Raw genomic sequence first — 17,886 nt, forward strand, 5'->3', positions numbered from 1 at the left:
AATATTTTCCGAAACTTAATGAAAAAATTTAGTTTCCGGACTTTCAGAACCACCTTAACATACAAACATAAGGCTATAAGCTCAGTTTTTGATTAAAAGGAAAAATGCAAAATATCCATACTTTCTTTGTCATTTACTTGTTAATGCCAATGTATATGTAGAATTAGGGTGGCTCTTAAAAATTAATTTTTTTTTCCTTATACACGCCCAAAAACCAACAACAATCGAACTAAAAATGTCTTTATGAAGTTTTGAAATACTAGTTTAGAAACGACTTAGGCGTCTACAAAGTAAAAAAAAAAAATATTTTTCAGCGCATACACACCCTAACAGGTTCGAAAAGTTTTTTTGTCATCTTCATTCGTAATAATTTTATATTAGTTGTTATGTTTCGAAGTTTGTTTCTAAGAAATTGTGTCTTTCCCGTCTTTAAGAACCACCCTAATGTAGTTTGTGTCTGCCATAAGAGCTATGAAAATTCCCTAGAGATGTACAGTGGTTGACTTACGATACTACCAATAAGTGTTTTACAAAATACAGTTTTTTCCTTACTACATTCTGTCTGCAACAACAATCAATGGCTGACAATGTTGATCTGCGATCCTTTCCACGGTTTCTTCTCCTTATAATGCACACACAACTTATACCTACTTAGCACATATATATACATATATGTATGTATGTACATTAACTTGTATAGTATACACGCTTAAGACTAGCTTACAGACACAACGCGCAAATGCGTTACATAAATCTCGTACAAAAACACATTCAAAAATTACACTATAAGGACTTTGGTTATTTCACTTACACTTACAAACACATACAAATCTACATATGTATATGTGTAGAGTTTTCCTTGTAAATACATACAATACAGCTGGGTCATATAGTTACATAAACATCTATGTAAAATAGAGTTGAAATTTTGTATTGCAATCTCAGCGCGTGCGCTTTCGCTCTCCGCTCTGAGCCCCACTAAACACGCGAGTATTTTCAACGAAGCACCTCGTGTACTTTCATTTATAGCACTACTGTTCTGTCTGCCGCCATTGTAAGCTCAACACAGAATTACGCGCAGCTTACAATTCCAACAGCAGAACTTCCTCATGCTAGAGTATATTCAGCGTGGACGAGTCCATCATGCGATCGTCGTAGAGACTGAGCGTCTTGGAGGCGCGCACTTTACGCACTGAAGGCGGTACATCGCCCGGTGTTTTCACACGTTGACTAGGGTCGCGCAGTCGCTCTGTGCTGCCACGCCCACTGAACACTTCGCGGAACATCTCAAGGCTGCGCTGCCGCCGAAACAGTATGTCGGCGTGATTGGGCGCACTGAGATGACCAGCCGAGCTGGCAGCCGTTGGCGGTGTCGGCTCCTTCGGACACTTTGCCACATTCACTGAGTTTAGTTCACTTTTAGTGAGGTTATTATTATTACGATTCATATTTTTTATCAGACTGGTGGAGAGGGAACGCGGCACCACGTGACAGGGCGTACTTGTGCGTGTGTCCAATTGCTGTAGGCGCACTTTAGGCACGATATCGTGACACTCCTCCGCTATGCTCTGTATTAAGTTGGATTTGTTGTAGGTGGCGCTGTTAAGCGGCGTGCTGCACTCCGCTACCGGAACTGCGGCGCCGTTGAGCGGGCTCAAGTCCAGGTTGTTGGGTCGTCTCGTATGCGGATAGATATCGCTGAGCATTGTGGTTTTTGTTGTAGCGACGCCATTATTGCAGCGCTGTCGGTCGTCAATGTAACTAACGGTGGCTGCTTTGGCCAGTCTCTCGGTGCCGGTGTTGTCGAGCCCCTTAATTACCGCCGCATAACGGTTGTCCACCAAGTTGGACTTTTCATCGCCATAACCGAATTGTTGCTGATATACGTCGGCGCCGACATCACTCTTACGAAAGAGTTTCTTTTGTATTAGCGCACGCACGCCATGCCAGCCGCGCAGCTTGCGATCGGTGTTGTGCTGTTTGGGGAAGCCTTCACCCATGCTGGAAGTATTGTCAGTCATAAAATTGCTAATCTTCTTCGTGTTGCCGCCAGAGATCAAATCCTCCACTGAAACATCGTCTTCGAGGCATGAGAAACTATTCTCTTGACCCGTCTGGAAGCTGTGCTTCTTACTCTTCTCAACCAGTATTTGTGGTGGACGCGTTGCGACCGGCGCCAAGTTACGCTCCTGACATGGATTACGCCCCTGATATGGTTGCAGTTGTTGTTGCGTGTGTATGAGATGATTTTTCTCTGTCTGCGGTGGCAAGCCACCCAACTCACTGCCCATACTGTGTGCACGCGGCAACAATTTTTGATTTGGTGGCGGCTGCAGCATTGTCGCCGTCTCCGAATGACACGTCTCCATCGATATACGCACCGCTGACGAGTCTACATGATCGCAGGCGAGTAAATTGTTGGCGCTCAATAATGGACTTGGCGATTGTGCGTGTGAGTAGCGTGGCCGCAAACCAGCTGCTTCTTGCATACGCTCCTCAGCGCATAGCGAAGTTAAACGTGCCTCAGCGTCATGATCCCAACAATCCTCACATGTGTCTTTAATTAGCTTAGCCGCAGCGCCACCACCCCAACCGGGTGGAAAGAGTGGTCTGGCTTTGTGCCGCACCACCAATGCCTGCATCTGATCGAAGGTGGGATGTGTGCCGACCTCTTGTTCGTAGGGCGCCTTATAAGCTGGCGTCATTTGTGCCGGCGCATAAAAGTCTGTACAACGTGTCGCAACTTCCCAGAGCACCAGCCCCAACGCATACACGTCCATCTGCTTGAGCGATGTCTCACAGTCACGTAGATTGACAGCGCCCTCTAAAAGTTCGGGTGCCATGTAACGCAAAGTGCCGACTTCATTAATGCTTTTCGTTTCGGCGACAGCCACTTCGCCGCGATACTCATACTTGGAGCCGAACACTTTAAGCGCGAAACCGAAATCGGCTATGCAGCATGTACGATCGGCTTTGACGAGCACATTGCGCGAGTTGAAGTCCCGATGTGCGACGCATGGCTTATACTCGTCACCGCGACTTATCTCCGTATGTAGATGTGAGAGACCGCGTGTGATGGACTTCGCCATGCCACAGAAGGTCTCGAAATTCATAGTGTTGGCTATTAGCCAATCCTGCAAGCAGCCGAGTGGTGCTAGTGACAGCACCAACTGATATTCGATTTTGCCGTCCATTGTATGACGCTCATCATAACCTACAGAAAAAGTAAGTTTTAGAAATATTTATATGGAATGAGTAAAGAAATAGTTTTCTAGTAGAACAATGCCAGGTTTTTGACTGGAAAATCAATCTATAATCAAGATACACACTGTTGTACGGACCAAGGTCAACAAAACAACGCAAGAGCTATGAAGAAAGCAATCTACATTAATGTGGACATATTTATGATTTCCTATCTTCTTGTTATCCACCACCCAAGACCAAGCTTTGTCAAGGGTGAGGTTGAAAAATAATCTTCGCAGTTCCTTCTGTGCACTTGTCCCGCATTGGCAAGACTGTAAACATATGGGGTCCCCACAGTATAATACACTGGAGAAGGTATCGACAGTGCGGCCTCAGAGTCTGTTAAAATTCGCGTCAAGCGCAGGCAGCCTAAACGATGACTCCTCTTGGTATCGGTATCGCAAAGAACCAAATGTATGCCTTAGTCGCCTACCAAATTAACCTAACCTTCTGGATCAAATACATATATATTATGAAATATCAACGACTAATACAGATGAATTTTTTGAAGGGATAAGAATGGATTACATTGATGTGGACTAATTTATGCTTTCTCTGATCAGACTCCGTTCGTTTGTTACCCTTAAAGACCGATATATGTTAAGGAAGGAACAACGAGGTTGAAAAAAAATCTTTGCAGTTCCTTCTGGATCGACTCCATATTGAGAGATCAAAGTTTGAGCGCCTTGGTACTCGTTTCTTCGGGTGTAAAATGGTATAGGAATGACTATGTCAGAAGGTTTGTGGTATGGGTTTGTTCATATACCTTTGAAACTTGAGTCTACTAAGTAATTTATTTTAAGTTTTACTAATGCTGTTTGTCGTTTTAAACCGTTTGATTTCTAAAACCCTAAGCCCTTCAGTTTTCATACTCACCAAAATAAGTTAGCAACGAGGGCTATCCATCATAGGCAACGAGTAAATGTTCCGTTCATTAATGTAATATGGATAATGACTTTCAGGGAATATCTTCACAGCCACCTCTTGATCATGGAGTAAACCCTTCATAACGGTACCATATTTACCGTTACCGAGCATACATATCAAGTTAATATTATCCACATTACGCAGGTTCGAACTATAACCAGGACCGGAAGGTGCCAGCGGTGCTTCCTCGGGCATGGGTTTATCTTTTATTTTGTGCACATAACAGTAAGCCGCAAAACCGCTAACCGACAAGCAAAGAATCAATACAACAATCACTGTCAGAATAACGCCTACGCCAGCATCGCCGAAGTGCATGGAAACATTTTTATCAGCACCGTAAATGGGTTTGGAGAGCTGTAAAGTTGGATTATTAATGAGTCGGTGGTTGAGGTAATAACTTTAAGACCAAATACCTGCAGCGGCGCTGGCTCCACCACGGCCACATGCTTATTACAAGAATCACCCGAGCAGCAGCAGTAGTAGAGCGAATTGTTGCGTGATGTGGGCGCTGAGCTCGTGCACTCCGACTGACTGCAAGTGGCATTGCGTTCGGTGCTCTCCTTCCAACAACCTCAAGAGCGGAAAAATGTAAGATTAGAAAAAAATTAGGAAATGTTTAAATTTTCTCATTTACCTTGTTTCTCGATACGTGTGCCATTCGGATATTGCCGCCACAGCGCGAAGCAGAAAGTATAATCAGCCTGGCAGACGCGTCTATGCGGCGCTGCCGGTTCAATTGGTGTGTCTTCTACGTCCAATGAATTTAAATTCTCTGCACTATATTGCGTCTGCGCGCCATTTGCTGAATACTCGTCAAAGTCATCGTCGTCATTTATGAACTTCTCATCCTCCATATAACTCATGCAGGCGAATGGACGCTCAGCTGGAAATAAAGAAGTATATTATTTGGTTCTTTTGTTTGGGTTAATATATTTAATCTTACGGGTACTCGCTCGAACACCGGCGAAAAGCACCAAACAGTAGACTAATCTTAGTGGAGACATTTTATGGCTGGTTGTTTTTGCTTTTATTGAAGACCCAGTGGTTTCTAATAAGAAAGCGTCGCAGGCATTTTATCTATTGCTGGAAAAATATAAAGAGTTTAAAAATTAAGCAATAAATACTAAAATGATTTATAAACACAATTAAGGTTTGAAGGTCTCCTTTTATTTGGCATTAAAAGAGGTTGAAGAAGAAAGAAATTTTGTGAAACTGTAAAAATCAACCGAGAGTTCTAACTATTAGTTTGGTTCATCAACTAGATTAATCATTCCGGTTTGTAGTAGTACAACAAACAAACGGATAGCGTAGAAGGATATCAAAAGGAACTATTTGGACTAATACTAAAAACTATTTACTATAAATGGGTTCAATAAATTTATCATACAAGGCATGTCTCCAAAAAGCGTAGAGACTCTCAGGAGATCTTTAGGAGCTAATTTTTCATGTGAAATGTTCGATTAAATGTGTAAATAAAGGATGAACCATTTCGAGGTTCTCTACTCCACACAGAAACTTTAAATTCAATAACGATTGTTTATTAACATTGGAAAGAACATTGTTTGTCATTCATTTTTTGAAGATTATCTCTTTCAAATTGTGGCCGCGACTACGTCTCAGATCCATCGAGCGGTGTCAGTGCTTGCACAGACTGTACTTTGTACGCTTTCAATTTAAGATCTCGATTGTTCCCTCGCTTCACTTAAATCACCTCATTCAACGATAAGACAAATAGCTAAACCTAATAAAACGCCTGTGCTTATGGAAGTACCTTCTTTTCGAATACGTCACTGCGATATCTCTATTCATTTTACTCCTGTATTTTCCCTACATGGTCGCAGTATGGACAACGCGATCATTGGACCAAATTTCATTTTATGCATGTAATACATCAGACTTCAGTGGTCAGTATACAACGCTTAAAGCATTCTCAATTTTTTCTCTAGAGACACTATTGACCAGTCTGGACGCTTTCAGGTTGTATCCGCACAGAAAAAGCTTCACTTGGCATATCTACCATACTTATGGTTTAGATTTTAGGACTGATAACGATGACAACCATTACATTGACCCAATATGCATAACAAGTATTTTTTGGTGACTTTGGTTGGGTATCAAATAGATTACAAAAACTAAGGTTTACATATATAAAAGGCTATCAAGCTCCTTCAAATCAACCCTTTACATTCAGGGTAACAAAAAAGTTTCACTTGTGGGGATGCAGTCAAAAGGAGTCAAGTGAACTTTGGCGTGAGCAAACCTGCTTTTCTGTAACCGAAACGGACCTGAGTTTCTTTCGGCCAAGGACGCAACTTAACTCGAGAGCATTTTTCAAACTGTTTATGGAATATTTATGGGATAAGGCCGATCAGGCGCTCATAAAAGGTCTTAATTTGACAATTTATTCTAGGAGTAAGGAAAAGGGTATTGAATTTATATTCTTTTTTCAGTGGAAACAAGGTTTGGTCAAACTGAATCCTGGATCAATCTTAGAAATTATCTTAATCAAAAAATAATCATTATATACAGACATCTTAATTTATATAAGAATAAGGAACCTGAGCTGTACTTAATGCAAAATAAATCGAGTTTTTGAAAAATTTAGACTGGTCTAACCCCTTAATCACATGCATCAGAAAATTAAAATAAAAAAATATTTATGATTATATTATTTACACCCTGTTAATTTTTTTTTAGAACAAACGCTTTCAGCCATAGTATTCTAATTTGCTTCAATGACTGTTCCTCGCTGATAATTTCTTTTAATATAAAAGGTATATAACGCATTATTCATAATTCACAAAAGAAAAGTATGAAAGTATGCATTGTTCATATGTGTGTATGGTATATAATGTGCGCGATTGCGATTATAAAATATATGCGAGGCCGCTATCACATACTCTGAAGTATACAGGGGGCTAATCAAATCGATTTAAGCAAATCTTTATTAAAAAGCAAAATTTCTGTCTATATATAATGCTATGTGCACATGTATACACATATCTACGCATACATACACAGGTACATATAAACTTATCAATGAACTCTAGCAAGATTACTAGCCGAACATTTCTATTTCGATTAGCTGGCTGCGATTCTTGATAAGCCAACATACATACATATGTATATGGCTGTACAAATGTACCTATACATGTTTATATAATTATTTAAGCATGTATGAACGAATGTACATGTATGTATATCTCACTCTTTTTTAGTGTTTTTGTTCTTTATACCCTGAACTGGCAATACTAAGTTTGGTACGATGTTTGTAACATCCAAAAGGAAACAACGGAGAGCCTATAAAGTAAAGTCTGTCAGTATATACGCGAACTAATCTCTCAGTTTTTGAGGAATAGATCTGAAATTTCGCACACGTCCTTTCGCCCCAAGATGCTATTTATTTTAAAAAATCACCGATATCGGAACACTATAACAACCTGATCGATCAAAATTGAATTTTTGTACTTAAAACTTTTTGTTTGAGAAGTTATTATTGTTCCGATCGGATCACTATAACAATCGTATAACTATAACATGACAGATCTGACAAATAGATGACACTTCTGACAGCTGTCGGATCGTATGTTTGTGAATTATATCATTTTGAATGAAGCAACTTTTTTATTGTGAAAAATATTGATAAAAAGGAATATCTCCTGTTGATAAAATATTACTTTTTGAAGGGAAAAAATGCAGTTGAAGCAAAAATTTGGCTTGAGAACTTGTTTCCGGACACTGTTTCAGGAAAATTAACCATCAAATATTTGTGTGCTAACTTTAGACGTGGTGAAATAAGCACCGAAGACGGTGAACGCAGTGGATGCCCAAAATAGGTTGTTATCGACGAAAACATCAAAAAAGTCCACAAAATAATTTTGGAAGACCGTAAAGTGAAGTTGTTCGAGTTAGCAGGTATTCGAAAGATATCAACTGAACGTTTACATTATATCATTTACAAATATTTGGGTGTGAGAAAGCTCTGTGTAAAGTGGGTGAAACGCGAGCTCAGTTTTGACCAAAAACAGGGACGAGCTGATGATTCGGAGCCGTGTTTGGAGATGTTTAAGCTTAATAAACCCTAACTTTTGTGTCGATATGTGATAATGGATGAAATATGACTCCATCATTTCACTCCGAACTGCAATCTATAGTCATCCCAGTGGACTACACACGATTAACCCGCTACACAGCGTGGAAAAACGCAACGGCCAACTGACAAGATTACGGCGTCTGTATTTTGGAATGCGCATGGAATAATTTTTATTTACTACCTTGAAAGAGGAAGAACCTTCAACAGCGACTATTACATTAACTGTTTGAAAGACGAAACCGCCGACGAACGGCCGCATTTGAAAAAAAAAGAGTGCTATCTCGCCAAGACAATAATACACCGCATAACAAGTCAGTCAAAATGATGGCAAAAATCAATGAATTGGACTTCGAATTGCTTTCGCTTCCACGATATTCTCAAGATCTGGCCCCCAGCGACTAATTCCTATTCTCAGATCTCAAAAGAGCGATCTATGGGAAGAAAAATCGATGAGTTGAGCTTCGAGTTGCTTCCGCATCCACGCTATTCACCAGTTCTGATCCCCAGCAACTATTACTTAATCTTGGATCTCAAAATAGTGTTTGCTGGGAAGCATAAGATGTGTTCGCCCAAAACTGAGGCCAATTTTGAAGCAAAGAACAAATCAGCTACGACTTACTACAAAAGTGGTATCGAAAGCTTGGAGGGCCGCTATAATCAAAAAACGAATTTACCATGGTAGGCCGGGGACTTTTCAATGTTATAACTGTCACACAAACCGACTGTTCAAAATTCTTTTTTATTTGTTAAGGCTATTATTAGATTAGTGCAATCGAAGTTAACGTTATTTCTTGTTGTTTTTTATTGTTTGTTGTTTTTGTATTGCGAAATAGTTTAAAATTTAAACAGTTATTTTAATTTGTAATTGATTGCTTTAGTGATAAGCGACTTTTTAAACCAATTACATGTCAACACGTTTAAGAAAGTTACGATTCTTCCCACAACACTTGCTACTCTGAGCTGTGCGCCCAGCAATTGAGCGTTGGCGGTGCGATTTGTGGTTAGAAAATTAACAATTTACTTATAAATATAATTACGTATGTACTTATATATTAATACAATCTTTAGGAAGCTAAAGTGGATGTCTGCCGACGCACATAGGCCTTTAAGAGGCCCATTGTGAAAAGTACAATACTTAAGACTGATCTAAGCATTTAAAGACTAAGTATTTAACGCAATCAACTAAGCATTTAGTCCCCACTTTAGCATTTGTAAGTCCTCACTAATCGTTTTTATATGCCAAATATAGACTTTTATAAAAAAAAGTTTTGAAATGGACCACCTAAGACGCAGCGCGGTTTTAAAAAATTATCTTCAAAAAGTAAAAGTCATGAACCAATCTAACGTTTCAAATAAAGAACCGATGAGATTTTGCAAATTTTATGCGTTTTTTTTTTTAAAAAAGTTATCAAGCTCTTAAAAAATCACATTTGCTTTTGCTTTGTTTACAGATTTGTATTTCAACATTTTTTTAAACTGCTGTACTTGCTGCTCTCTCTACACACACATTTTCATAACACTTGAATTTTTTATTTCTTTTTTGTACTCGTTGTTGCTTTTATTGTTGTTGACTGCTTGATTTCGTTTATTTCATACACACATAGCTACACTTTGCTCCACATTTACGCATTTCATTTATTATCACGGCGTTTTTATTATCATTTTAGCTTTTTTCGCCGCACAATGCAGTTAATTCGCCGTATTTTAGCGACTCGTTGCAAAGGGCGGTGGAACCGATCCATGGGGTGGTTGGTTGGTTGTAAAAGGGACAGAAAATTATAACAACAAAAAAAAAACCGAACAAACGAAGCAGTATAAATTATTGCACGCAAAACAAAAAATGCACAGATGACAATTCATTTTCATACATACATATTTACATAAATATGTACATATATATTTTTTTTATACATATATGTTTGTGCTTGCTTGTATTGAACGTTGCACAGCAAGTCTAGGCATTAAAAGTTTGAGCAAACCATATTTAAAAACTGGTTAGCCCATGCAACCCCCTGCCGCTGCGGCGCTGCGCGAAATGCACTCACACATATACATACATATGCACATATGGATTTGCGAGCAAGCTTTCATTCTGGCGCCGACGCTTAATTGCCTTTGTCGTCGTCGTTGTCGTCGGCGTCGTCTCTCATACACACTGACAAAAAAAGAAACAATGAAATGGCTTGTCTCACATTTGTTTATCTCGCTGTCTACTGCACCGAGTAAGGAATTGCATGTGTAATATGGCAAAAAATGTATTATTCACTGTGGGGTGCGTCTGCATGGTAAGTGCTTGCGCCCCCCTTCCCCCACAGCCAAACAGTCGTTGCACATTTGCACTGCTCGCTTATGATTTCGTATTCTTCACAAACGAAACAGCCCCGCACCCCGAACGCCGCTAGGCAGCACACCTCATTCTGTCAGTCATTTGGCCAGACAGTTGAGTCAAGGGTTCAGCGGTGACAGACTTCGTCTCAAGAGTCGCACACACAGTACGCGACCACACACTTGACAGTGCAGTTAGCCAGCGCTGGCTTAGCCGAAAATACCAGCACGACGTGGGGGATTTCCTTGAAGTTTCTACTCTACCACCGCTACTTGCTACCTGCTTCGCTCGCTGGCGTTAAGCTTCTATGCCGCTGCCGTGGACACGAACCTGCGCGGGGGTTCGCGTCCGCTCTGCTGGAGTGGGTGGCCAGCTAAGCGCCGTATATAGCAGTTTGGGCGGGTGGTTCGTCTTCTGCCGGTGGCAGTTCGCCTTGCTACAATGCAATATGCCTCGGCGGCGCTGGCACTGCTGGTGACAGCTGTAGTGGCTTAACGGCTGCGTCGCCAACTGCAGCGCCGACTTCGGCAACCGAATGAAGTAGCAAAGAATTGATTTTTCCAAACGCGTTCAAAACGAAACTTCTTTATTTTTTCGCATTGCAAATTTTGCACTTTTCCATTTGTTTTATGCAGGTGCCGAAGTACCGTTAATCAATGTGTGGAAAATGGAAAAAACTAGATATTTCACTACAATTTGCACTCACTTTCTGCTACGGATTTGTTGTTTTATTGCTGCGCGTTTGGCATACAAATTTGCGTCGCACTCATCTATTATTGATTTATGCGAAAACTTTGTGTTTTTCTTGTTGTTGTTGTTGTGTGCTACTATTTCACCATATACATCGCTGTCTTTTATTCGATTATTTATTTATTTACTTTGCTGTGTGCTTATTCGTTGCTCGCAAACTTATGGAAATATTTCATTTATTTATTGTATTTATTGTTAATGCGGTCGGACACAACAATTTTACCCGGCGCCAGTGATTTTTTGCAATTTGCTCGCTTCTGCTCGTTGACGTTGTTCGTCTTCAACTGTTTGCGGCAGCAGCGATTTCGTGCTGGAGTTGAACAGCCAACGGAATTCGCTCGTTACTTTGCTCAAGTAAATTGCCAAACGGTTGGCGCTTGCAGCGGCGCGGAGGGTGGTGCTGTGTTGTGAGCAGGCGCAGTGTTATTGTTTGCTCTCTCGCCCTCTCTGTATTTGTATGCTTTATGCTCTTCATAAAGTGCGCGCAGCGAAAGCATCTATGAGATAAGTAACTTAGTAATGCTCTGAGATACAAATGGTATTAGGCAAGTTTTTTACTCGGTGGTTATTTGTGATACACCGTGGTCACTCTGTAAAGTTACATACATGCGCGCTTTAAAGCTTTTACTAACCAAAGTGATAAGTTCGAGTTGAAAAAGTTCATATTAAGAACACTGTGCTATGAAACCAAACTAAAGAAAAGACCAGTACTCAGGCCATTTATATTTTATCATTTAACATTTAAAGGAATATTTTAAGTTTTCGATAGTTTTAAAACAAAGCAAAATGTTTTTTAAGAAATATTTGTATTAGTCAGTCATTGTCTGAGCTTTTGCCCGTTCGGTCGAGCGAACAAAGATTTTTTTGAGAACAAAAACAAATATTAAGCATCGAAAATTGCTTTATTGACTTTCAAAATATTCTCCATTAAGATGTATTAAATATAGATATGGGTATGGGTGCCGGGCCATAGGTGAATAGCAGAAAATTGTAAAGCTGATGAGCTAGCAAGGAATGACACCCAAGAACCGCTATCGATAGACTGAAAGCGTGCCGGTGCTCCCGTATCGTCTTGTGTTCTACTACTAGATAGCTGAGTTTCGCGGAAGCTTGGCGAGCGCTGGGCCACCATCGCTAGTTTCGCTATCGCAAAAACCTTTTGGTCCCAGAGTGATCGCAGAAGACCTAGTGATCTCTTCGCCCTCAGTAAGGGTAGCCTCTCCCTAGTTGTGGTGCTCTTGGCGTTCATGCTGTAAGGTTGAAAATCTTGCCAGATGCCGCTTGCAGAAGCTGTTTGCAAGAAGATGAGGTGGAAATAACTCAACACTTCCTTCTTGACTGTCCCGCTTTTCGGAGGTCAAGACTTAAACACTTGGTAGCGCATACTCTGAGACATCCCACCGAACTGGCGGGAGTTGAAATTGAACGGCTATGTAAATTTGTATTGGCTGCTAAGCCTTTTACTTATTTACAAGTCCGAACACAGGAGTTCTTCTTTTCTATGGCAGTCCACTTGCGATCTTTGATCACCCATCTAACCTAACTTTACCTTACCTAACCTATGGAAGATCTATTAAGATTTATGATATGCACTTTTGCATGAGTATGAACAAATTTTCGAAGCACTTTTGCCACTCTGATTGAAGTATCTTCAAAGCACGCGATCTAAACACAGCAATTGCTTCTTCATGTGGCAAATATCAAGTTCTCCAACAAAACAAGCACTTAAAGGCATGGAAATGCTTCGTGCGCGAACAACTTTTGTTGGATTCGTCTCATCTTGAAACACCCATATAGGCGACTGCGGTTTACTTTCGAGCTCATACACGTAAATACACTATTCATCCCCTGTCATATCATAGACGTATTTTGAAGTTCCATTGTCGTACTTTTTAACATTTTTCTCGATCAATCGGCACGAGCTTTTTTTAAGCGCTTGACAAATTGTGTGGGATCGAACGTGAATATTTTTTAATGTCAAATGTCCATTCAATATTGAATATATGTTGGTCCCACTAATGCTTATTGTTGTCTTAATCTCACGAGAGATTCCATGACGGATATTGATGTAACAATGTTATCACTACATCAATAGTTTCCGGGAAAACAAGGTATATTGGACGATCTTCGCGAAAATTGTAAAAGGTACTCGCGCGAAAATGTTCGTGATTTAATTCCATTTTTTTTGCCGAGATGAATATTTTGAGTTACCGTAAAAACACAAATAGTATGTCGTATGTCAAAACATCTTCAGTTCTTTGCGGAATATGTCTGGGCTTATACACGGACTTTTCTCTTTTGATGTTGCTCATTGTGTTCACAGGAGCTGTATGAGTTCGTTGGAAAACTTTCTTGACTGCTTCATGTACGAGGTACACAGCTTTTTTATAGTTTATAACAGTAGACTGTTAAGGACAAGAACACAAAACTTGCCATCCCTTCGTTTTTTTTTCATTCACTTGACTACAAAATCCGTTTTTAACATAAGAGTCCTTGTGTGAACTGACACTAAGCATTCTAGATTTTTTGAGGTTTACTGAAGCTAAGCTTCAAAATTAGTCAATCAAACCGTACTTCCGGGCTTATCAAAATATGAATCCTTCAGATTGTTGGCATATTTTGTCCTACAACTTTTTAAATTCTTTGAAATTTGAAACTTCTTTCCTATTTGAACGTTTAATCTGAAGAGAAAAATTGAGACAAAGATTTAGAGCCAAGTTTTAACATAGAAAGTAGTCTCTTCTATATTCTTTATTACTTTGATATTTAAATAGCGATCATTATTATTTCCAAAAAACAGCTTTCTTAAATTATTCCTTACTTCAGTGCAACAGACTCCAATTATTACTAAAGTTTCTTCATCCTCGTTCCTTGACTTTAAAACCGCGCTTTTGTAGAAGAGTTAAATATTCTTCATAATAACTAATATTTTTCTTTCATAGTAAAAAAAAGTGTTTGTAAACAATATACAGACAAACTAAAGTAAAATGGTAGTTTACACTTTAAAGTGGTATAGCGGGTAACACCTTTCCGGCACAGTCACCAAAACCAATACGCACACCATTTCGTTCACAGTGACCACGAATAATCAACTCATCACCATCCTGCAGGAACTTCCTGGTAGCACCGCCCTCCAAATTGATGGTCTTCGAACCGCGCCAGCTCAGTTCCAACATAGAGCCATAAGAGTCTTCCGTCTCACCGCTAATTGTACCCGATGCCATCAAATCACCGGGACGCACATTGCAGCCTGTGACAGTGTGGTGGGCAATCTGCTGCAGCGCTGTCCAGTACAAATATTTGTAGTTCGACTTGCTGATGACAGACTCAGCGCCACCTTCGGCTAAAGTGGTTGATGGAAAAGGTTATAATGAAGATTTAAGAACTGGAAAAAAGGAATGTAGCTACTTACGTTTCAAAGAAACCTCGAGGTTTATATCAAAGTTGAATGGACGTTCGTGTTTCAAATATGGAAACACTTCCGGTTCTTGTTTGAAATTGTCTACCAGAAAAGGTTCCAAGGCCGCAACAGGCACAACCCATGGCGATATGGTGGTGCCTAAATTCTTAGCTGTGAATGGACCCAACGGCACATACTCCCATTTTTGAATGTCACGTGCACTCCAATCATTCATCAGCGTAAAACCAAAGACATTCTTCCACGCATCTTCAGCTGAAATGCGTTCGCCCAATTGATTACCCGGACCACCAACGAAGAAAGCAACTTCCAATTCAAAATCCAATAACTTGCAAGCGCCAAAAACTGGTGGCTGACCATCCACGGGTAAAGTTTGACCCAATGGACGGCGTATCGGTGTGCCGGAGACCACCACAGAGCTGGCGCGTCCATGATAGCCCACCGGTATATAACGCCAATTCGGCATGAGAGCATTCTCCTTGCCGCGGAACATGATGCCAACATTGGTTGCATGATGTATGGATGAATAGAAGTCGGTGTAGTCGCCGATGTTGGCGGGCAAATGCAGCTCGCAGTCGGTTTGTGGTATGAGAACGCTGGAAGCAAGTAATATTAGTAAATATTTAAAGAAGATGGAGTGAAAGAGAGTGAAGGTAATGTGCATATGTACCTGTGTGCCAGCAGCAAATTCTCCTCGAGCACCGAACCTTTCAGCAGCAGCTCACGTGTGCGCGTACGCACTACATTCCACGCTGTGTGACCGAGACTCATCAGCAGATTCAACGAATCTGAGTTGAGCGCATCCTGAAACGAATAAAAAGCATTGGAAATTTAACAATAATGCTATCTATAAAGAGTTTATGGCGACATACCTGTACTTCGGGTGGATAAAGTTGCGCTACGCCGGCGAGATCGAGCACATGTTGGCCAATGGCGACACCGACGCGCTTGCGCGGCTGCAAAAATCAATAAATTTTTAATTGCGTTTTTGTTTTTGTTTTTATTTTTTATTCGGTAAGTTAGTTTATTACCAGACAACACACATAACAACAAACGAGTGTCTCTCAAGCCGGTCTCAGCCACGGCAGGGGGACCATTTACCCAACGTTCAAACTAGTTTCTCACTAATTTATGGTAATGCAAATGGAAATTGTGTTGTTTTGCATAAAGTCTTATTTTGTTTTGGTTTTCTAAACTCTAAACTCGCATACCTCATTAGTAGAACCAGTTGAACTAGAATGGGATACTTTCCAGTTCGGAAACTGGACCCGTTATATAAAATTACAGCACGAAAAAAATTATTTCACAAGTCAAAATTATAAAAAAGAGTGTCATCACTTAAGCGCCTTTAAATCTACTCACATTCGATTTGGTTGAGAATACGCCATATGGTAGATTCTCCAAAGGGAAATCGCTTCCTTCCGGTATGTTTACAAAACTGGTCATCGTTCCGCTTTGATTCACAACAAACTGTCGATTAAAATTGTTTACAGAATGCACACGCCACGTTTGGAAGTCGCTGAAAGTGATTGCGCAAAGCACGAAAGCTGTCGTAAAAGCGAAGAAAGCAACCTGCTCGATCGCCAGTTCAGCGGCAACTAACAAAACTGAAGCTCAATGAGCGCTGAAGTGTGATCACGTCTAACGACGGTTAACTACTATTACTATTTGCTCTCTTCAAATTCAGTTCCTCTTTTCATATTTCGAGTTTGTGTTTACTTATCAGATCACGGTCTCTCTTGCCATATTTTCTTGCCATAAAAGTATATTTACAAATCTTCTAAAAATTTCTCACTGATAGAGCATTTGTGGGTGATAATTAGGTGTGTTCGTCGTTTCAACTCGTTTATTTAAAATTTGTTAAATTATTATCGTTTAGTTAAAAATTGTTAAGTGTTCATGAAGCTTAGGAAGCTACTCGCCGGGAGAGTTTGAACACATGTGTTATCATAATTAAATAAGACAAAAATTGTCAGAGGTTTTGAGCGGAACCAAATCTTTTATACCCAGCGTATATTTTTGATAAGTTTGTGATTGAATTTGAGAGCCACCTCTACATATTAAAGGTTATTGTTTTCAACAATACGAAGTATTAGCAAACAGAATTTATAGCTTTTCTTGCTTCTTCCTCTGCGACTTTGGACAATTTTAAGGTAGAATAGAAAGTGTACACATTAGTTTTTATATACGGTTTAATTATTTTTTAATACGTTCCAGCAGCTCAACGTTTCATTTTCTATGACCAATTCTTTCAAAAAGTTCTGAAATATTTTTAAGTACTTATTTTAAATAAACTTTTAAAAATGTATCAAAAATACAAGTGGTACAAAGCCTTAAACAACGGTCGAGAGATCGTTCAAGATATGCCTCGTTCTGGACGACCTTCGACTTCTTCAACTGATGAAAATATTAAAACAGTGAAAGATATGCTGCCTGAAAATCGTCAGACGAGTGTGGAAATGCGTTTTTCATAAACGGGTCTCTTTGGATGTGCTTGATCGTGCGAGTTCCTATCCCACATTCATGGAGAGCATTATGCATTATACAAACAAGTCAACAATCTTCGAAATGGAAGGAAAAAACGAGCCAAAAAAAAAAAAAAAAACACGCCAAAGGAGCTCATAAATCAAGGAGTTTTCCATTATTTTTCGATATTCGTGGTTTGATACATCATAAATTTGTTCGGAAGGGACAGACCGTCAATAAGGAGTTCTATTTGGCCGTATTCAGGACTTTGCGTAAAAACATTCGTCGAAAATGATAATGCGTCTTCGCATCGAGTGTCAATTGTGACCGAATTTAAAGCCAAAAACGCTATGAATAGCATCGATCAGCCACCGTATTCACCAGATTTGGCTCCGTGTTATTTTTTCTTATTGCCAAATTGAAATTGCTGCATGGACCCCGTTTTCAGTCGACCGAAGAGATAACGTAAAATTCGCTGAATGTGCTGATCTTCTTCTTATTCCTTATTGGCGTAGACACCGCTTACGCGATTACAGCCGAGTTAACAACAGCGCGCAAGTCGTTTCTTCTTTTCGCTACGTGGCGCCAATTGGGTATTCCAAGCGAAGCCAGGTCCTTCTCCACTTGGTCCTTCCAACGGAGGGAGGTCTTCCTCTTCCTCTG

The 17,886-nt window shown here is 40.1% G+C and overlaps 2 protein-coding genes across 2 annotated transcripts; both read right to left on the bottom strand.

Moving 5' to 3' along the window:
• Positions 1-26: 26 nt before the first annotated feature.
• Positions 27-11,610, bottom strand: LOC126763385 (uncharacterized). The gene is given in 7 exon segments (XM_050480850.1): positions 27-3,214; positions 4,120-4,143; positions 4,146-4,524; positions 4,584-4,741; positions 4,805-5,053; positions 5,114-5,253; positions 11,296-11,610. Coding segments are annotated over 6 exon segments (2,973 nt in total). The 5' UTR covers positions 5,175-5,253; positions 11,296-11,610; the 3' UTR covers positions 27-1,112.
• Positions 11,611-14,228: 2,618 nt separating this feature from the next.
• Positions 14,229-16,369, bottom strand: LOC126763401 (fumarylacetoacetase). Its single transcript, XM_050480889.1, has 5 exons — positions 16,120-16,369; positions 15,630-15,713; positions 15,428-15,561; positions 14,752-15,353; positions 14,229-14,682 (listed from the first exon to the last, which is right to left on the bottom strand). Exons 1-5 carry the CDS (start codon positions 16,201-16,203, stop codon positions 14,342-14,344), a joined length of 1,245 nt encoding a protein of 414 aa, XP_050336846.1. The 5' UTR covers positions 16,204-16,369; the 3' UTR covers positions 14,229-14,341.
• Between the last annotated feature and the right edge of the window lie 1,517 nt (positions 16,370-17,886).

The sequence above is a fragment of the Bactrocera neohumeralis genome, chromosome 6 (assembly GCF_024586455.1).
Source record: "Bactrocera neohumeralis isolate Rockhampton chromosome 6, APGP_CSIRO_Bneo_wtdbg2-racon-allhic-juicebox.fasta_v2, whole genome shotgun sequence".
NCBI classification, from domain to species: Eukaryota; Metazoa; Arthropoda; class Insecta; order Diptera; family Tephritidae; genus Bactrocera; species Bactrocera neohumeralis.

Coding starts and splice junctions, on each gene's coding strand:
- LOC126763401 (XM_050480889.1), bottom strand. CDS start 16,203: ATGACCAGTTTTGTAAACATACCGGAAGGAAGCGATTTCCCTTTGGAG. Junction 15,714..16,119: donor TATTCTCAACCAAATCGAAT/GTGAGTAGATTT, acceptor TGATTTTTGCAG/CCGCGCAAGCGCGTCGGTGT. Junction 15,562..15,629: donor TTTATCCACCCGAAGTACAG/GTATGTCGCCAT, acceptor TATTCGTTTCAG/GATGCGCTCAACTCAGATTC.